This window comes from Sander vitreus, chromosome 16 (assembly GCF_031162955.1).
Source record: "Sander vitreus isolate 19-12246 chromosome 16, sanVit1, whole genome shotgun sequence".
In the NCBI taxonomy this organism is placed as follows: Eukaryota; Metazoa; Chordata; class Actinopteri; order Perciformes; family Percidae; genus Sander; species Sander vitreus.
The window spans coordinates 7,777,839-7,793,914 of record NC_135870.1 but is presented as its reverse complement, the minus strand read 5'-3'; the positions used below and the strand labels follow the sequence as shown (position 1 = coordinate 7,793,914).

At 42.0% G+C, this 16,076-nt stretch overlaps 1 protein-coding gene across 2 annotated transcripts in view; it reads right to left on the bottom strand.

The window, feature by feature from the left end:
- The window catches only part of col5a1 (procollagen, type V, alpha 1), an 82,443-nt gene that overhangs the window by 42,659 nt on the left and 23,708 nt on the right, over window positions 1-16,076 (bottom strand). For both annotated transcript variants that reach the window (XM_078270639.1, XM_078270638.1), the window contains exons 3-5: window positions 14,148-14,361; window positions 13,269-13,431; window positions 189-320 (exon numbers count right to left, since the gene is read on the bottom strand). In XM_078270639.1, coding sequence (XP_078126765.1) covers window positions 189-320; window positions 13,269-13,431; window positions 14,148-14,361 — 509 coding nt within the window. The remainder of the gene's footprint in view (window positions 1-188; window positions 321-13,268; window positions 13,432-14,147; window positions 14,362-16,076) is intronic.

Below are 16,076 nucleotides of genomic sequence, written 5' to 3'. Positions count from 1 at the left end.
TCAAAGAGGAGGGAAGAAACTAGAAAATATTCACGTATGAAGCTGGAATCAGAGAATTTGTGTTCAATTCCTCAAACCGATTAATCGTTTATCAAAAATAGTTGGCAATTCATTTAATAGTTGACAACTAATCAATTCATCTGTGCAGCTCTAAACATATCCAAATGATAAAAGGTCTGGTTACTCACATATTCATCTGTGTTGGGGTCCTGGTTCTGAGGCTGGTCTGGCACTGGCACTTCACAATCGGGGCTGTAGTGCTCACAGTAGTCATAGGCAGCACGGTGGTCTGCTACAATCATTAGCTGCTGGATGTCTCCCTGGAAACCACAAGAAACAGGAAGTCATGAGATGCACTGGACAGAGCTACAAGTCATGCATGTAAAAAAATAAATAAAAAAAATAACAAGCAAACAATCGTCAGTGACAGAGACGGCAGTCTCACACTCAGTGACCCCTGGGGGGAAATGAAAGCACATAAACAAATAAAGATGAGGGAGAACATCTGCGAGCAGCATTATCACACGCAGAACAGGCAGTCCTGAAACTAGGTCAAGCCAGGGGAATCTAAGGCTGACTAAACGATGAACAACTTTGTCCCGGGTTCAAGATTGTCGTTTTGAATCAGAGCTGAGCACCGGAGTGTGAGACGAAAAGCTTACAGCAAACAGAGTTACAAGAGAACAACTGAGACTTCATGTAGCTGGTGGGGTGGGGTGGGGTGGGGGGGGGGAAGATGACAGACAAACACAGGCTCACATTAGTCATAATCGCGATTACAATTTCAGCTCCTAATGATCACAAAAACAGAATAATCGAACAATTGTTTTGCACGTTACGTTTTTCAAGTAAACTCTTATTTTGTATTGTGTTCTGAATGGAAAAAAAAGTTCAAATGGGGAAAGTATTGAGGGGAATTTCACAATGTGTTTTCACTGTTGACTTTTCCCCAGTTTTTTTTCCCCAAGTTCAATAATTGCAACATCTTCCAAAAAAGTCGTGATTTCAATATTGACTAAAATAATCATGATTATGTTTTCCATAATCGAGCAGCCATAGCTCACACACACACACACACAACATACACACACGCACACACACACACACACACACACACACACACACACACACACACACACACACACACACACACACACACACACACGATGATAGATTTTGAAGAGCATTAGCCCTGCCCTAGATCTGAAGACATGAGTGATTTTGCCTTTGAGCTGATTGTGTAAGATAAATGCATCAACTTAGCATGTGTGACATGGAGAACATGAGCAGACCTGCAGATTAGGTAGCTGACCTGAGCCATCAGTGTGTGCATATACTAAGTTGAGGTGCAGGGTGGGGGGTGTGGGGGGGATAGTAGCAGACGTGAGGGATTTAAAGAAAGAGAGATAGAGAATGAAACAGAGATTGATAGAAAAAGAGCAAGAGAGAACAAGAGGGAAAAGAGAAAAGGCTCAGAAGGATCCCCGGGCTACATAGGGAGTTGGGTGTGTGTGTGTGTGTGTGTTTGCCACATGTTTCTTAACAGAATGCATATGGCACCAAAACGCTGTATTGTGTCTATCCAAACATGTCCTGATCACACTTCCCAATGCAGTGAAGTCATTCCACATTAATCAAATACAATGTCAACGTAGCTGAAACAAATTTAGTTTCGGGGGGGGGGAGGGTATGAGAATAACGTTAGGAACAGACCACCACAGAAGATGAAGTGTTCTTGATTATGTCCAATTGCTGAAAATATGAAACCTCTCAACATGTCTTTCCAGCTGAAATTCTCCTCAGATAGCTGTCTTTTCTGACAAACATAAATGGATTGCATTTGTGGTCTAACCAGTGACATTTCATTGAGGAGCACCAGTCCCACTGCTACACTCGAACATTCCACACAGTACTCCCTCTCTCCTGCATCCTTTAGTAACTCTCGCAAAACACTCCACGAGATGATGTTTCCTGCTCCGGCCTTGGCTTATGCTATCAGTGGTGCTAATGGTGGATGCAGGAAAACAAATCACAAAACTTCCTCCAAGACAGAAAAATTGGAGTAGCCATTACACTACTCTCCCAGCTATGAACTCGGAGCTCCCAGGAAACTTTCAAATGGCTACCTCTGTACCATTTGTCTAAAGTCGGGATCTGTAAGGAGCCTATACTTGGTATCAGTCTGACAGTCAGTCTTTCCCTTATCCTGGCAAGACTGTGTGTAACAGCTGCGCAGAAAGGGGATGATGGGAATTCAGAGTGTTTGAAATGAGGTCACATTCAATGAGGAATAAGCCCTCTGTTCAACAAAACAGCCCTGCCGTCTGGAGCATTGCAACTGCTTTCCTATTCATAATATGCCATTTTTCTGCTTTCCTTTTTCTTTTCCTCCACACTCTCTTTCTCCATCTCCCAGAGCAGCCAAAGGAATGTCAGCGTAGATCCTGACCACAAGTGGTGTGATCTTAATTGTACCAGTTGAGATAATTAACCATACACCTAGGCATTAATGAGAACATCCTCGCAGCACTGAGAGCGCATCATGGCAGAATGAGTTTAATGATGTGTGACAGGAATACATATATATATATATATATATATATATATATATATATATATATATATATATATATATATATTTCCCTTATTTGCCAAGTAAATTTACACATACAAGGAATGTATCCTCTGCATTAAACTCCTAACTAATCAGCAGTGACTCCAGTTGTAATGCCAGTGCCTACCTCAAGGACAATGGGCTTGCATGTCTTTATGGTGAGAGGAAACCCACACAAATTCCACACAGCAATGCCCGGCCATAACGGGGGATTGAACCCAGTACCCAGCAGTGCCTACTTGACCACTGAGCTGCCGTGCCACCGAAAGAGGTGTGTGCATGCCTAGAGGCGCTGTTATAAGGATCTTATTGAGGCTGCAAAAGCTGATGGCTGCTTTTGATTGTACTAACTCGGTAGCCAAAGGCATACGAGAGGGGGAAAAGGATGAGAAGAAGCTGGATAGGGAATGGGGCCTGAGCTGAGCTGTGCTCATGCGTGTTGGACCATTCAGCACAAACAGTTCCAGCCGTCTGAAGTTTTATTCTGTGTTAAAAGTTCTGGACAAAAAAGGGAGGCCAGGCACTGAGCACTGCACAAAACCAAATGCAGATGGATCGGCAAAGAAGCAACAAACTATTTTTCACTTAGAGGGACATTCTAGCAACGTAACACTGCACTAAGCTGAAGTCTGGAGAATGGTGAAAGACATAAGAATGGTAAAAAAAAAAAATCACTTCTAGTCCTTAGGATAGGCGAGGCTCCAAAACACTGGATCCTACAATTCCCATAATGCAACTTCATTAACTCTTCATTAGGCCCTCCGTGCCTTGTAAATGCAGACGTCTATCAACCTTAACACCAGTTCGTAACGCAAACCTTCTGTTGTAAACTCATGGACTCCAAGCCCAATCCCAGATAACCCTGATGACATCACAATGACATCATCAAGGGTTATTTTCTCAGACTTGACAAAGCTCCCCCAGTGCTACAGAAAACATAATACCCCTTTAATTGTTAGCCACAGTTGTATACAAATAAATAGATGTAATAATTATGTATAATTATTGGGAAGTGATATCTGATTTTGATCAGATATAAACAATGATGAACTATATGTAAAATGGTCTGTATTTGACAGGCTTACATCACAAAAATATGCTTACTTATTTTCTTTTCACCCTCCATCTTATATAACATATCATTTATTTCTGTGTTAATATAAAAAAAGGCATACGGTGCATTTGCTTCCATGAAACTGCACACCTTCACAGTGAAACTATTGTCAAAGTCTTGATCCACCGTGACAACCACTAAAGCTGGTTCTGATTTCCTTTCTTTGAGCCAGAGCTGCTCTTTTCACCACACGTCGCTCTACAGATTCTGGTGCCAAACGTTATATAAGCTGATGTTTTACAGATGTAGGAAAGCAGTAAATATTCCTATACTGTACTCCAGCTGTATGCTAATGCCAAATTTCCCATTTAGTATTCTGGCGCTAGATACTCAGTCCAGAAGCCCATTAAAGAATGAGATATTTACTCCATTCCTGTACATGGAGGCAACTTCTCTATATTTTGATGACACCGCAAGCACTGTATGTGCAGACTCAGGGATTCAGAATGTGATAACGCTAATTGGTTTAACCCAACACTTAAAAAGAACACAATATTATAGCTTATTCCTCACTTCAAGTCACATCAATGGAAGCTGATGCATGACACAAAACCAGACTAAAATATATGTGAAATGATTAATATACAGCAACACATGCACACACAGACACGCACAAACCACCAATCCCACACCCAAACAGAGCACACCAAAGGAGAAAAAATTGAATTATACAATCACACCCAAACCTCTGGGGGAACCATAAAAGGCATGCAATCAGCTTTCATTTTTGAGAGGGGACAGCGACATTTTTCACTCTGGAGCATCATGTGGTACATCAGAGTGGTGCTTAAGGAAGAAATTTCAGACAATAACAGGGTTGCTGCTGTCAGCATCTCCCTGGACTCAGCTGAAATATGACTCTTCTCCTGGCCAATGCTCTGGTGGAAAAGCCATTGCCTGTGGCTGTGAGCGACGGTCGATCTCACTTCACATGCTTTGTGTTAAAGAAACTTCTGAGGACACTTGCATGCACACACAAAGCATGCACATGAAATCCATAAGTGATTACAGGGCTGCAGTTTACGAGATTAGATTACAAAAGTGGAACAAAGGCTGATCAATAACACTTAAGATTGTTGAGATTCATCTATTCTTTTATGTATTGTATTTATAAAAATGTCGCATCAACTTTTTTGGCTTTCGTTCCCGAACCTCACCCTGTTTTGGCCACACATGAATCCCTGCTGGATGTTCTGGTTGTGTCCAGGTGGGGGCAGGAGAGTGCTCTAGTGAGCATGAAGCCAAACATTTGTCTCCATCTGAACCTGACCCACAATCGTCCAGGGTGGACCGAGTTCATTGTGTTCCCACTTCTGAATCTGATATGATGCATGGCATGGAAAGCAACATCGCTGCGGTTTCAAAATCGTCACGACAAAATGGACAGCTAATGAATGGGGTACATTATTGCTACACGAGCGTCACAGAACGAACTTCATGCATATATGTTCTCTTCCTCTCTTTCTTACACAAACACATATATTTTATGCATGGGGTGAAGGGAGTCCAAGAAAGGCTTATTTCAATTAGAGTATGGTCCGGAGATGATGTCATGCGACCCCCTGCTGATCAGTTTAAGGGGGCTTGCACTTTCTTGACTTAGAGCAGCATAGCATCAAATTAAACAGCACAAACCAATGCTCATTATACCTTCACATCCCCAGGGACACCTGATAATGGCTCTGTTTACCTTTTAAGCCTCACACAACACTAAGACAAAAGCTTAAAGGAGAAAAACTCAAGTCTAGTTTCTCATCATTTTTCTGGATTATATGTCAGCAAAGGAAAAAATGGGTAGGAGGGCCCCACAGAGCAGGATAAGACTCTGGGAGGTCCACGATCTGGCTGCATTTTAAGGCGAGCTACTTTCACAACATAATTACACATTCACCCCTGAGCTCTGAGCCAGGCCTTGGTCCCTCTGCCAGCCCACACCAGCACACTCGCAGTCCCAGCGCCTGGGCAAACTCCAACCTGACCACAAAAACCAAACAACACGTTGCAGAGGTCAGCCCGCCGCACAGAGGCCATTAATCAGCATGGACACACACACACACAAAAATTGCACGTGTACACATAAACAAAGTAGATATGCATTGTCTAAATGGCTGTGTAAGTACATACACACACAGGCCTACAGAGAAATTTCATTCAAACAAATCTACAGAATTCAACTTTTACCAGACATCAAGTACAGTTTCATCCACATACACTTTCCCCTCCAGACTATAGCTCAATCCCAGCGCTCAGAGCAGCTGCCAAGAGCAACAGGCCTGTCTGCCACCCCACTTATCCACCGCGCAGCCCCTTAACCATTCCCCCACCTCTTTGCCACTGTTCTGTTTTTTTGGATTGCATCTAGGCCTCACCATCATTTCAATCCTCAGCTTCCCAGCCCCCATCACACTCCCTACTGTATAAGATTTTAATTCTACGTCTCTGAGCACTATGGGAAGCCATATTCACATTTCCTGTTCATTTGGGGTGGGGGAAACCAAAGCAGCTCGCCTCATCTAACAGACGTAGATTCTGAGTGTTTGGCTTGGCCATTTGCTGAAATCTACATAAAAAAGTGCTGAGGGCACACTTCAGGCCTTGCTGACACAGTAAAGGAATAACAGAGGGAATACGGGGGAGAAAGACAAACATCTGACATGCGTTAGGGAAATTCTCTTAATTATCCATGGTGGAAACTCCATCTTCCCTGGGGCTACTGAAGTCTACGTCCCATTCCTCAGCCTGAATTGTATATAGGTAGTGTGTTCTGACAGTGAAGCATGACCTATACCTTGGACAAGATAATGCAGACAAAGGGACTACAGCAATGTAAATGTAATAAATATGGATTTAATATTGTTTGCTTTGGGAAAATGTTTTGGGTGTTTAAAGGTATATAGTTGACTACAACACTATACCACAACATACCATTCAAAAGGGACATTATGGTTTCATTATAACACAGTGAAATACACAGCGGTAAATTCTCCACTTTAATCTGTAATAATTCATTATCATCTGGATCTCAACATCTGGATTACTGTATGCCTAAATCCAGCTGGGACAGATTGCAGTTGCCAGTTTCCCCCACTGACTTGATTTTCTTTGGGAAAACTTGCAGTTTGACAGATGAAAGACATACACATTTGCACTCGACATTGCAGCAAAATACACTAAGTAATCAGTTAATTGTGTACGCCTCAGTGTTTCTCAACGGGGGCGGTACCGCCCGCCAGGGGGCGTTCAGAAGATGACGGGGGGGCGCTGGAAGCAATATTTTGGAAAGGGGGGCGTTGAGGTGCCCTTGGGGGGCGTTTGTTTGAAAGCTAGTTTAAACCAAAGATTCACAATAACAATACATGTTTACACTTTAAACTACTTGCATAAAACAGTGGTCTGCGACATTAAAACCTGCCAGTTCACGGCACTGCGACTGGACGAGACGGTATATCGTAACTCTTCTTCTCTTCTGTGCTTCTGCCAGCTTTGTTTGGCGCAGCTCCGTGCTGCCTTCACGGAAACTGGACGTCAAAGCATCATCTTAAATGAGCCCCATACTTCAGCGTGAAGCTGCGTTCAGATAATTAAAACAAAAAAGCAATCGCCGCAGGGTGGAGCGACGTCCGGTTGTGTTCTTTAAGCCCACCAATGTAGCACAAGTAGACTTTATATTTCGCAGTAATATTTCACAGTAACAGTTTTTCGTCAGATCGTTTATAGAACGCAACGTTTCCTACCGCACCTGAAGGCAGCTTCATTTCACGGAGAAAGAGAGAAAGAAAAGAGACGAGCGAGAGACATCGACTGTGCTTTGTTGTTTGGCAGTTCAGGGCTTGTGTTTGGTGTTTTACAACTTTCTTGTGGAAGCGATAGAGGCAGTGATGTAACTGTTTATTGTACGGGATTCTCACACCTCCTCAAGATGTGGGGTTGCGTTTCTCCAAAGCTATTTACTCGCAAGACAGGCGATAGCAAACCTATACTCTTCTAAGCATCAACAAAGGGCTCTCACTAACTTTCAAAGGTTGTAAACTTATTTTCACGCGGAAGTAAATCCTTCTGCTTTTACCCCTTGATAAGTGCCAGCTTGTTTTCCGTTGGAACAATTCAATTATAGATTTAGATTTGAATAAAAAAAAAAGATTTGAATGTTAAATTGCTAGCTGTTCCTGATTGGCTACTGTTAGTGTTTGTAATACCTAATTCAAGTTTGAATGTTACATATCCAGTCGTTCTGATTGGCTGCTGTTATTTAAATTGAATGTCAAATGGTTGCATTTTTTTAAACACCTGTAAATATAATTTCTATTCACATGGCTTTTTTGATACCTGGGAAACTAATAAATATGTCATTCAATGAAATGATTTTTTGATTATTTTTGATAAAAATAGTAACAACAATAAAAGGCCTAATATTAGGGCGTAATCATTAATATTCGTGGCAACTAGCCAACATCTTTTTTGATGGGGGGCGGTTAGGGACCTGCATAATGGATTGGGGGGGGGCGATGGCACAAAAAAAGGTTGAGAACCACTGGTCTAGCTAAACCTAATACAGTCTAATACAACAGTACTGCAATACATGCTACCTTCAGGAAAAATATAATGTTCAGTTTTAGAAAGGTGTTAATTCAACTTCATGATCGTTTTGGAGGCTATAGTTTGTGGTGCTGTTCATTGTATTACGTTGTGCGGGTGTTTGCATTATTTTGTCCATCCCATTTATATCAATGACCTATACACCTAATAAACTGGCAACTGAGTGTAAGATGACTGAGGTGGATTCACAGCACCTTGCTTCTGGTACATACCTCCAAACCTTGTCCGAGCTGTTTGCTGTATGTAAATCAACTGTGATTGGTGGTTCAATGCTGCCAAGGACTAAACTTGTGGTCACACCTCTGAATAGGCATTTATTGATCTAATCAACGCATTCTCAACCATTTCACACTCAATTTATTAGACAGCGCTTTTCAGAACTGTTCACGTGAGATCAGATTTTAGTGCTTTGTGAAAAAAAAGCTAAACTATAGTATACCCCCCTTCATATTTCTGCACCAGACCAATCAAGAAGACTAAAGCAGGGCATCACATTTCCAGGTCTCTTCTAATAGGGCTCCATTAAAGAAGCCATTATCTAGCCATTTCCCATCCAAGATAGACCTGATAATCAAAGAGGCTAGGTACATTTGTGAATATTGTTGAACTGTGGAGCCACTTATTCAGAAGCTTCACTAGAGCAGTGTGTAGCCAATGACAAAAAATAAAACAGAAGACCAGTCAAGGCCTGGAAACATCAGTCAAACCAATTTTACTACTACCTCAGACACTGGGCCAAAATGGGCTTAAATCGGATTCCAAATTTGGAAAATCTACTGTAAATATGGAAAGTGGTGTCAACCTCTCTGCAAATAGTCAAGATGTAAATCAGGAGAGCCTCTACAAGTGAATACATATTTACCTTAGATGACTGGAACATGTGAACTGTAAATAAGGAGTGCTGAGTGAAGTGCAGGAAAAGAAGAAGAACAGTGCTGAGGCAAAGATGGAAACAGGATGTGTAAAACTCATCACAATATTAAAGCTCTTAACAAGCATCAAGCTCATGTGTTGCATGTCTTTACTACTTTTTCCTGGCTCTGGTTGCACCATGGGAGCCACACAACTCGCTTCATCCCAGCCCTATTAAAGGCCTCACAAACCCTTTGCGCTGCTCCCCTTACTCGTATCATACTGTCTTTAACTCCCCCACTCATTCCATCTCTAATCTTTTATTTCAATATATTTAATTTACCTCAATCCTCCTCTTCCGAAGCACATCACGCTTCCCTACCTATCCTCCCCAACTTGTCAACCCCCCCACCCACACACATGCCCGTCCACCCCCGACCCTCCCCCTTGTTCCGACCATCAGCCTGGGACAGCCTATCAGCGGATACCAAGGAAACCTCTGGATGATGTCATGTGGTATGGTTACTGTTCCAAGACTGACATCAGCGGAGAGAGAGCTCCTCATTCTTTCCAGAGAATGGCCCAAAGGTTTTGGCTCCACTACCCGAACCTACTGCTCCAGCTTCCTCGCTCCTCCACACTCTCAATTTCGAACATCTTGTTCTTCCGATCTACTCTGCTCCAACTCCCTAATATGCCAAATTGATTTTGTCTTTCTGTGACAAAAACTACACTACATGATCGCCCACATTCATACTGGACTCAGATGCTTTCGCTCTGCCCAGACTGCAACAATGGAGGCCAGACAACAACTTTTGTGTTTGCACAGCTCCGCCTCGGCTACTTCGATTCACTCAAGTCCCTTGTGGACCCCTCTGAGTGAGGCCAAGCGGTCCATCTGTCCCATTTGTGTTCCCTCGAACCAACCACAGCCATTTATTTCACTGAATGCTTCTTAGAACCCAGGGATCGGCATGAAATTATTGCTGTTTTTTCTTGGCACACGAACAGAAAAAAACAACTGTGAACAGTGAACACGGAAATCAAGGGACACATTCTGCAGATGGACTATGTCATGCAGGTCCTAAATACTGAACAACAGAGATTAAAACACACTGGAAATACACACATGCTTTCAACATCCATAACCCTACAGTCACGAAGACAAACAACATCACAAAAAATCATCAAAGTCATTAGCCGGACTTTACTTAAGATAATGGTTCTTAATGACAGATTTGAACATGTGCATTACAGTCATTATAAGGGAGTAATTACTATTTCATTTGCAACAGATGAGCACTGATTAGCAGGTAAAATACCTGTCTTCTGACATAATCATCACCTTAATTACCTTCATAGTCTTTACTGGCACACGCTACAGTACTCTTATGCAAGCTATTAAGAAAAAAAAATAACATTATGGTACTTATAGAGGGTAGACGCTGTCTCTGTGACCACAATAACCATGTTAGAAACCAAACCACAAACCACCTCAGCCTAGAGTAAGTAGTACTTGCCGCTTGACTGCTGTATGTAAAGAAAGGGAAGAGGAAAAAACACACTGTTCACTTTAACTCAAAGGTTTTAAAAATCAGATGACCTGTCCCTCCTCAAGTCTGTATGCAAATATTTGTTCTCCACATTTATTATCTCTTCTTTTTCGGGGAAATTCTTTCCTAGCAGTCATCCTTATGATGCAAGGGAATATATTGTGACTCCAAAGAAAAACTTTTGAGAAATCAAATCAATGCTGTCAGAAACAGCTCTCTCAAATTGACAGTTCAAAAGGTGTTTTTGCTCTGTCTTATTATTTCCCCTTTTACATGCTTGTTTTTCTAAAGAGGCTGACTGGAAATCGTAGACTTTTAAAGTCAGCTGAATTAATTGGCCTCCAGGTGAAATCGCATACGTTTTTTTGTTTTTGTTTTATGCTCACCATCTCTTGGTGGTAACTGACTCTGGCAAAAGTCAACACAGGATCAGACTAAACTACAGAGGGGAGAAGGGAGTAAGAGGAGGAAGGGAGCGCGGCCTGAGCATAATTTGGAAACTATGTGGCATATTTTCCGTTTTCTGCACGCACTGGAGCCTGTCCTGTCTCCCAACTGGCAGACACAGCAGGAGGGCTTTAAACATCTCACACAAAATATCTGTCTGTTCCCACGGTAACGCTTTGATTGCTGGCAAAGATTTAAATTGTTCCTGTATCACCCCAATCTCATGTAGAGTATGCTACAGGCAATAGTAAAAATTACAGCAGAATTACAACTGTACGGGATAAATGCAGTCATCCTGCTGCCAACTGGAGGAATTTACTAGTGGCCATTAGGGCTTCGGCTAAATAATAGCTATAACACACATACACAAACACACACCCAAAACATCTGTATGTATGCCTCATTAAATAGTTCAAGTCAACAAGTTCACTGGAATTTAATCCCTGTAATATAAAACAGTGTTGTACTTCCCTGCTTCACTCATGAACCACATCTAACACTGCTGTGGAAATAAATGCTTACATATACAGTGCTGTACATATTGTCTTTCTTGAAATGTAGCTTTGGTTGTGAGGTTGTGATTAATGGTTTTGACTGAGGGAAAGAAATGAAGCTTATATCCCATCATCATCTATCTCCCCTATGGCTTGGCAACCTTAGGGATTGTGGGGGGGAAGTGATGTCATATTTCATTTTTTTTTTTGTTGTCTGTTCTCGCTGAGCAGCAGTGAGGTCAAAGGTCAGCTGGCTCAGCATAAGTCACATCATTCAGCTTCTGTTACTAATTATTATTGAGGGCCTCAGCCTCACAGACTAATCCCCTTTTAAACAAGCGCAACTCTGACGGGACAAAGACAACACTATTCCTTATGCCTTGTGCCTTTGTGTGCCTTTTTGTGTGCCTTTTGTGTGTGTGTGTGTGTGTGTGTGTGTGTGTGTGTGTGTGTGTGCGTGTGTCCTTCACAGGGGTCATGTTTAAGAGCCACAGATATCCACACAAACGCTTGTTTAAGGCAGGCACTATCCAAACTAACTCTGATTCTTCAAAGTAGATAAAGACAAAAAGGTATTATATTATATAATGAATAACATCCGGTACCGCTATCTATTTTATGAACCCAAAAAAGGCTTCCTTTCACTAGACAGATTAACATCCATCTTACCGCCACAAAGCTTTTCCAAAGACAAAAAGAGCAGAAAGGAAGAAGTAAAGCCCTCATTCTAATAATGAAAACCTGTCACCGCTTGTTAAAAACCTCTGTAATGAGAAATGTTGCAGCCAATTCGGAGAAACAGTTCAAACATGAAACCACAAACAGAAATATAACAGTTTGACTTGTAGGTTTTAACCACAATGAGGCGTAACTTCAAAACAGCAACAACAGATGCAGAGTTGGACGGCAAACAAATGCAGCACAGTTGGAACAGAACCGAATCCAGCGACATTGTGTTTTTGTGTGTAAGTAGTGGAATATATGGCACCTTAAATTAAATTTGATTTGCGATTGTGTGAGTGCGTTACAGAGGTCGGGGAATCAGAAGCTGGGGGTTCCACCAGCTAAATCCACACATATATAGAGGATGTGGTCGCGACCACAGTCCCCATTCCGGGCGCCATGACACGCAGAATGGGGATTGGGGATGGATGACGATGACCACCATCTTGCACCATGGCCACATGTGTCTGTACTGTATTTAGAATGGAGAATCGTTTTCTTTTATCTCATTTGATTAAGGACTTTAAATCAAAGTCAAGCTGTCCTGATTATCGTCCACAGAAAGGGCTGTTGTACTTACTGATGTACTTACTTACTTACTTACTAAACCTGATTAGTACAGCGTTGAAAATAGCATATAACAGGAGATGCAAAAAAAGCATGTTGTCAAAACTATAAATCAATTCATTGATACCACTTTGGCACAATCAATTCACACGTACACGTACCAAATGGACGTAGTTGAGTGGAAAACTAGTGTGCGTCTGGTAAAAATGACACTGACTCAACATACACACAGTCCTAAATAGTGCAATAATAGAATAAATGAATACCGTTTAAAACATGTAGATTAGGAGTTTAAGTATAATGCTTACCTCAAAGACTTCTTCATCAAGTATTCTAGTTCCAAATACTACAATTCCCTTGGTATCGATGATGGGGTTGGGGCTTCGGAGCAGCTTCTGGGTGGTCTTCTTTTTACAGTCCAGAATGAGGGTGATGGTCTGCTTGTGCACACTGATGGCCACTCGATGCCATCTGGAAGAGAAGGTGAAGTTAATTCACACACTTACTGGGTTACATGCTGCCTACTTATACGCTACTAAAGGCACTATTAAAAGCCCCTTTTGTGTTTGGCTTCTCGTTCAAATTCAAATATTTCCCATAGACCTTTTTCACGGCAGACATGTTGACATGTCATATTAGGAAAAGCACAGGTGTATTCAAAACTATTAATGATGGCTGCATTCCACTTAGGAGAGGCCCTGGTATTGTGCATGCTGACTCACTGAAATAGCTTACTGGGACATTTGATGGAATTGAGCCATCGTCCAGGTTATCAATTTCAGCTGTGCTTTTCCAACTATGACAAGTCAAAATGTCTGCTGTGAAAAAGGTCCATTGTGTTTTTTTTTTTTTTGTGGTGACACAAACACAATTCTACACTGCGCCTGCAAGCAGAAGATCCACATTTGAAGACACTGCAAATCCACGTTAAGTGTAAGGGAACAAATTAACAATATAACAAAGAGACAGTGACAAGGTTGCATGTCACTAACAAATCTGTTGCAAAAGGGACACCTGGGCCAGGTGCTGCTTAACAAATTAAACCAGCATCAAAGCCTAACACATCCACCTGGACTCTGATTAGTGAGGGAAAAGTGCATTAACACAATGCAGAATCTAATATGCGTTTATATGAGTGTGCTGTACAATTGCTGGATGTTCATCGAGCCGAAAGCAAGTGCACCTACTTTCCGTCAGCTAGGTTGACTCCTCTGAAGAGGGGGTAGTCCTCAGGGCTGGGTTTGCCTGTGTGGTCCTCGTACAGGAACACTGGAGAGCGGCCTACTTCCAGTCCGAGCTGCTGGATGCCTTGTTCATTGTACACAGACAACAGGAAGGACTGGCTGCCCTTCTTAGGCTTCACTGTAGCCATAATGGAAAAGTCCTCTGGGAACACATCACCTGGCAGGACGGATGGCGGGTTGGACAGAAAGAGAAAAGTTTTGGAGAGTTATAAGTAGCAGTAACGATTCATCATCATAAGAGGAATGACATTCTATGTTTGTGTCCAGGATGTTGTAACCGTATTATTATTTCAGGAGACAAACTGTGCTCTTCTTCAGTGTCAAGAGGGAGTCTGGAAATTATTATTTTCTTTTTATTATTCTAATAAAAAGAAAAGTTACAAAAACAGACACTTTAGATTGGAAGAATTGGGAAGATGGGCTTTGAGCACCGAAAGAAAACACCGGCGATTTGTAACAGGATAGGATTAATCTGAAAGGGACGGCTGGCAGAAGAGAGGCCGGTCAGAGGAAAAAAACTAAACGTTAGAAGCAGAAGTGCAAAATCGAGAATTTCCAGTTGAGCACAGAATAAGAATCATAATGACAAAAGCATGTGATCCTGGGAGACTTCGTCGAACTATCCTTCAGACCCCTCCACTCCACCTCTCTTCTCCCACAGCTGATCGATCTAACAGACACTGAGACGCTCCAGCAGAGAATTGGAGATGGGGAAATGGGAGTAAAAAAAAACAAGCTGGTATGGAAATGGAAATACCAATAATAATCTGGTATTTAAACACATAAAGGTTGCAGAAACAGACATGAAAAGGATGTGTTTGCCTCCATCTGCATGGTTCCACTGTGCGGCCTCAACTATTTCCTCCATTTTGCTAAAGTGTGGGGGACATCTGCCAGACAGATTCAGAACCCCAGAAAGAGGGCGGCCGTTCTAACCGCCTGAGGAGACTTGTGCTCGCTAATGTCGAGGTCGGACTACACTTGTGGCAAACAGAGCTTTCTGATCTTTTAGTTTGAAAAAAACAAAACACAAAGGCAATCTGGCTAAATTAAAATCACTATCGTTAAGAAAAAACAGCTATCGGGATTATATTTAACATACCGTAAGCAAAATAAAAACAAAAAACGCTTGGATTCCAGTAGCAGATCTTTGCTCTTCAGTATATGCAGAGCAGAGATTTCCAGACGGCCGGAAAAGAGAGGCAGGGTTTGTGGTTGCAGTGGTTTTGTAGCACCTTGTGCAGCCATCAAACCCCCTTACTCTGTCACCACTTAAAGAATAGAAGGAAAATGCTATGTTGGACTGAGCCAATCGGAGGCTGTGGACAAAAAGAAGTCGCAGAGGGAATACGGTGTGGAAACCTGAGGTGAGGAAGAGATAGTGGAAAAGGAAAGAAGAAAAGGGAAAAGAGACGCTTCACGACCAAGTTTAAATTCGCCCCATCATCCATTCACTTTATTCTTACTTTTTTCATTGTCTTTCACCCAGTCAGCATCTGGGTTCCTGTCTTGTCTTCCTGCATTTTTCTATGATTCCTCCATTAATGCCAGGCATCAAATCACATCATGCGGAGAGCACATGCCTTGGCAATGTACTCCGTCAGGAATTCAGCTTGGCATCATATGAGAAAGATTGCTTTAATTGACAGATGCTTCGACAGGATGGTGTAAGGCAGACATCGAGAGAGGGCGAGCACAAGAAAGAAGGAGAAGAGACAAATAACCCTTCAGAAACCATCGTATGGATGTATGAATACATAAAGACTTAAGCGGGCAGAATATTATGAAATGAAAGTGCTATGATGCGAAAAAGGACGTTGGGAAAAATCAGAGAAAAGAAACCACATGCACGAAAGTTTGTTGATGCATCCT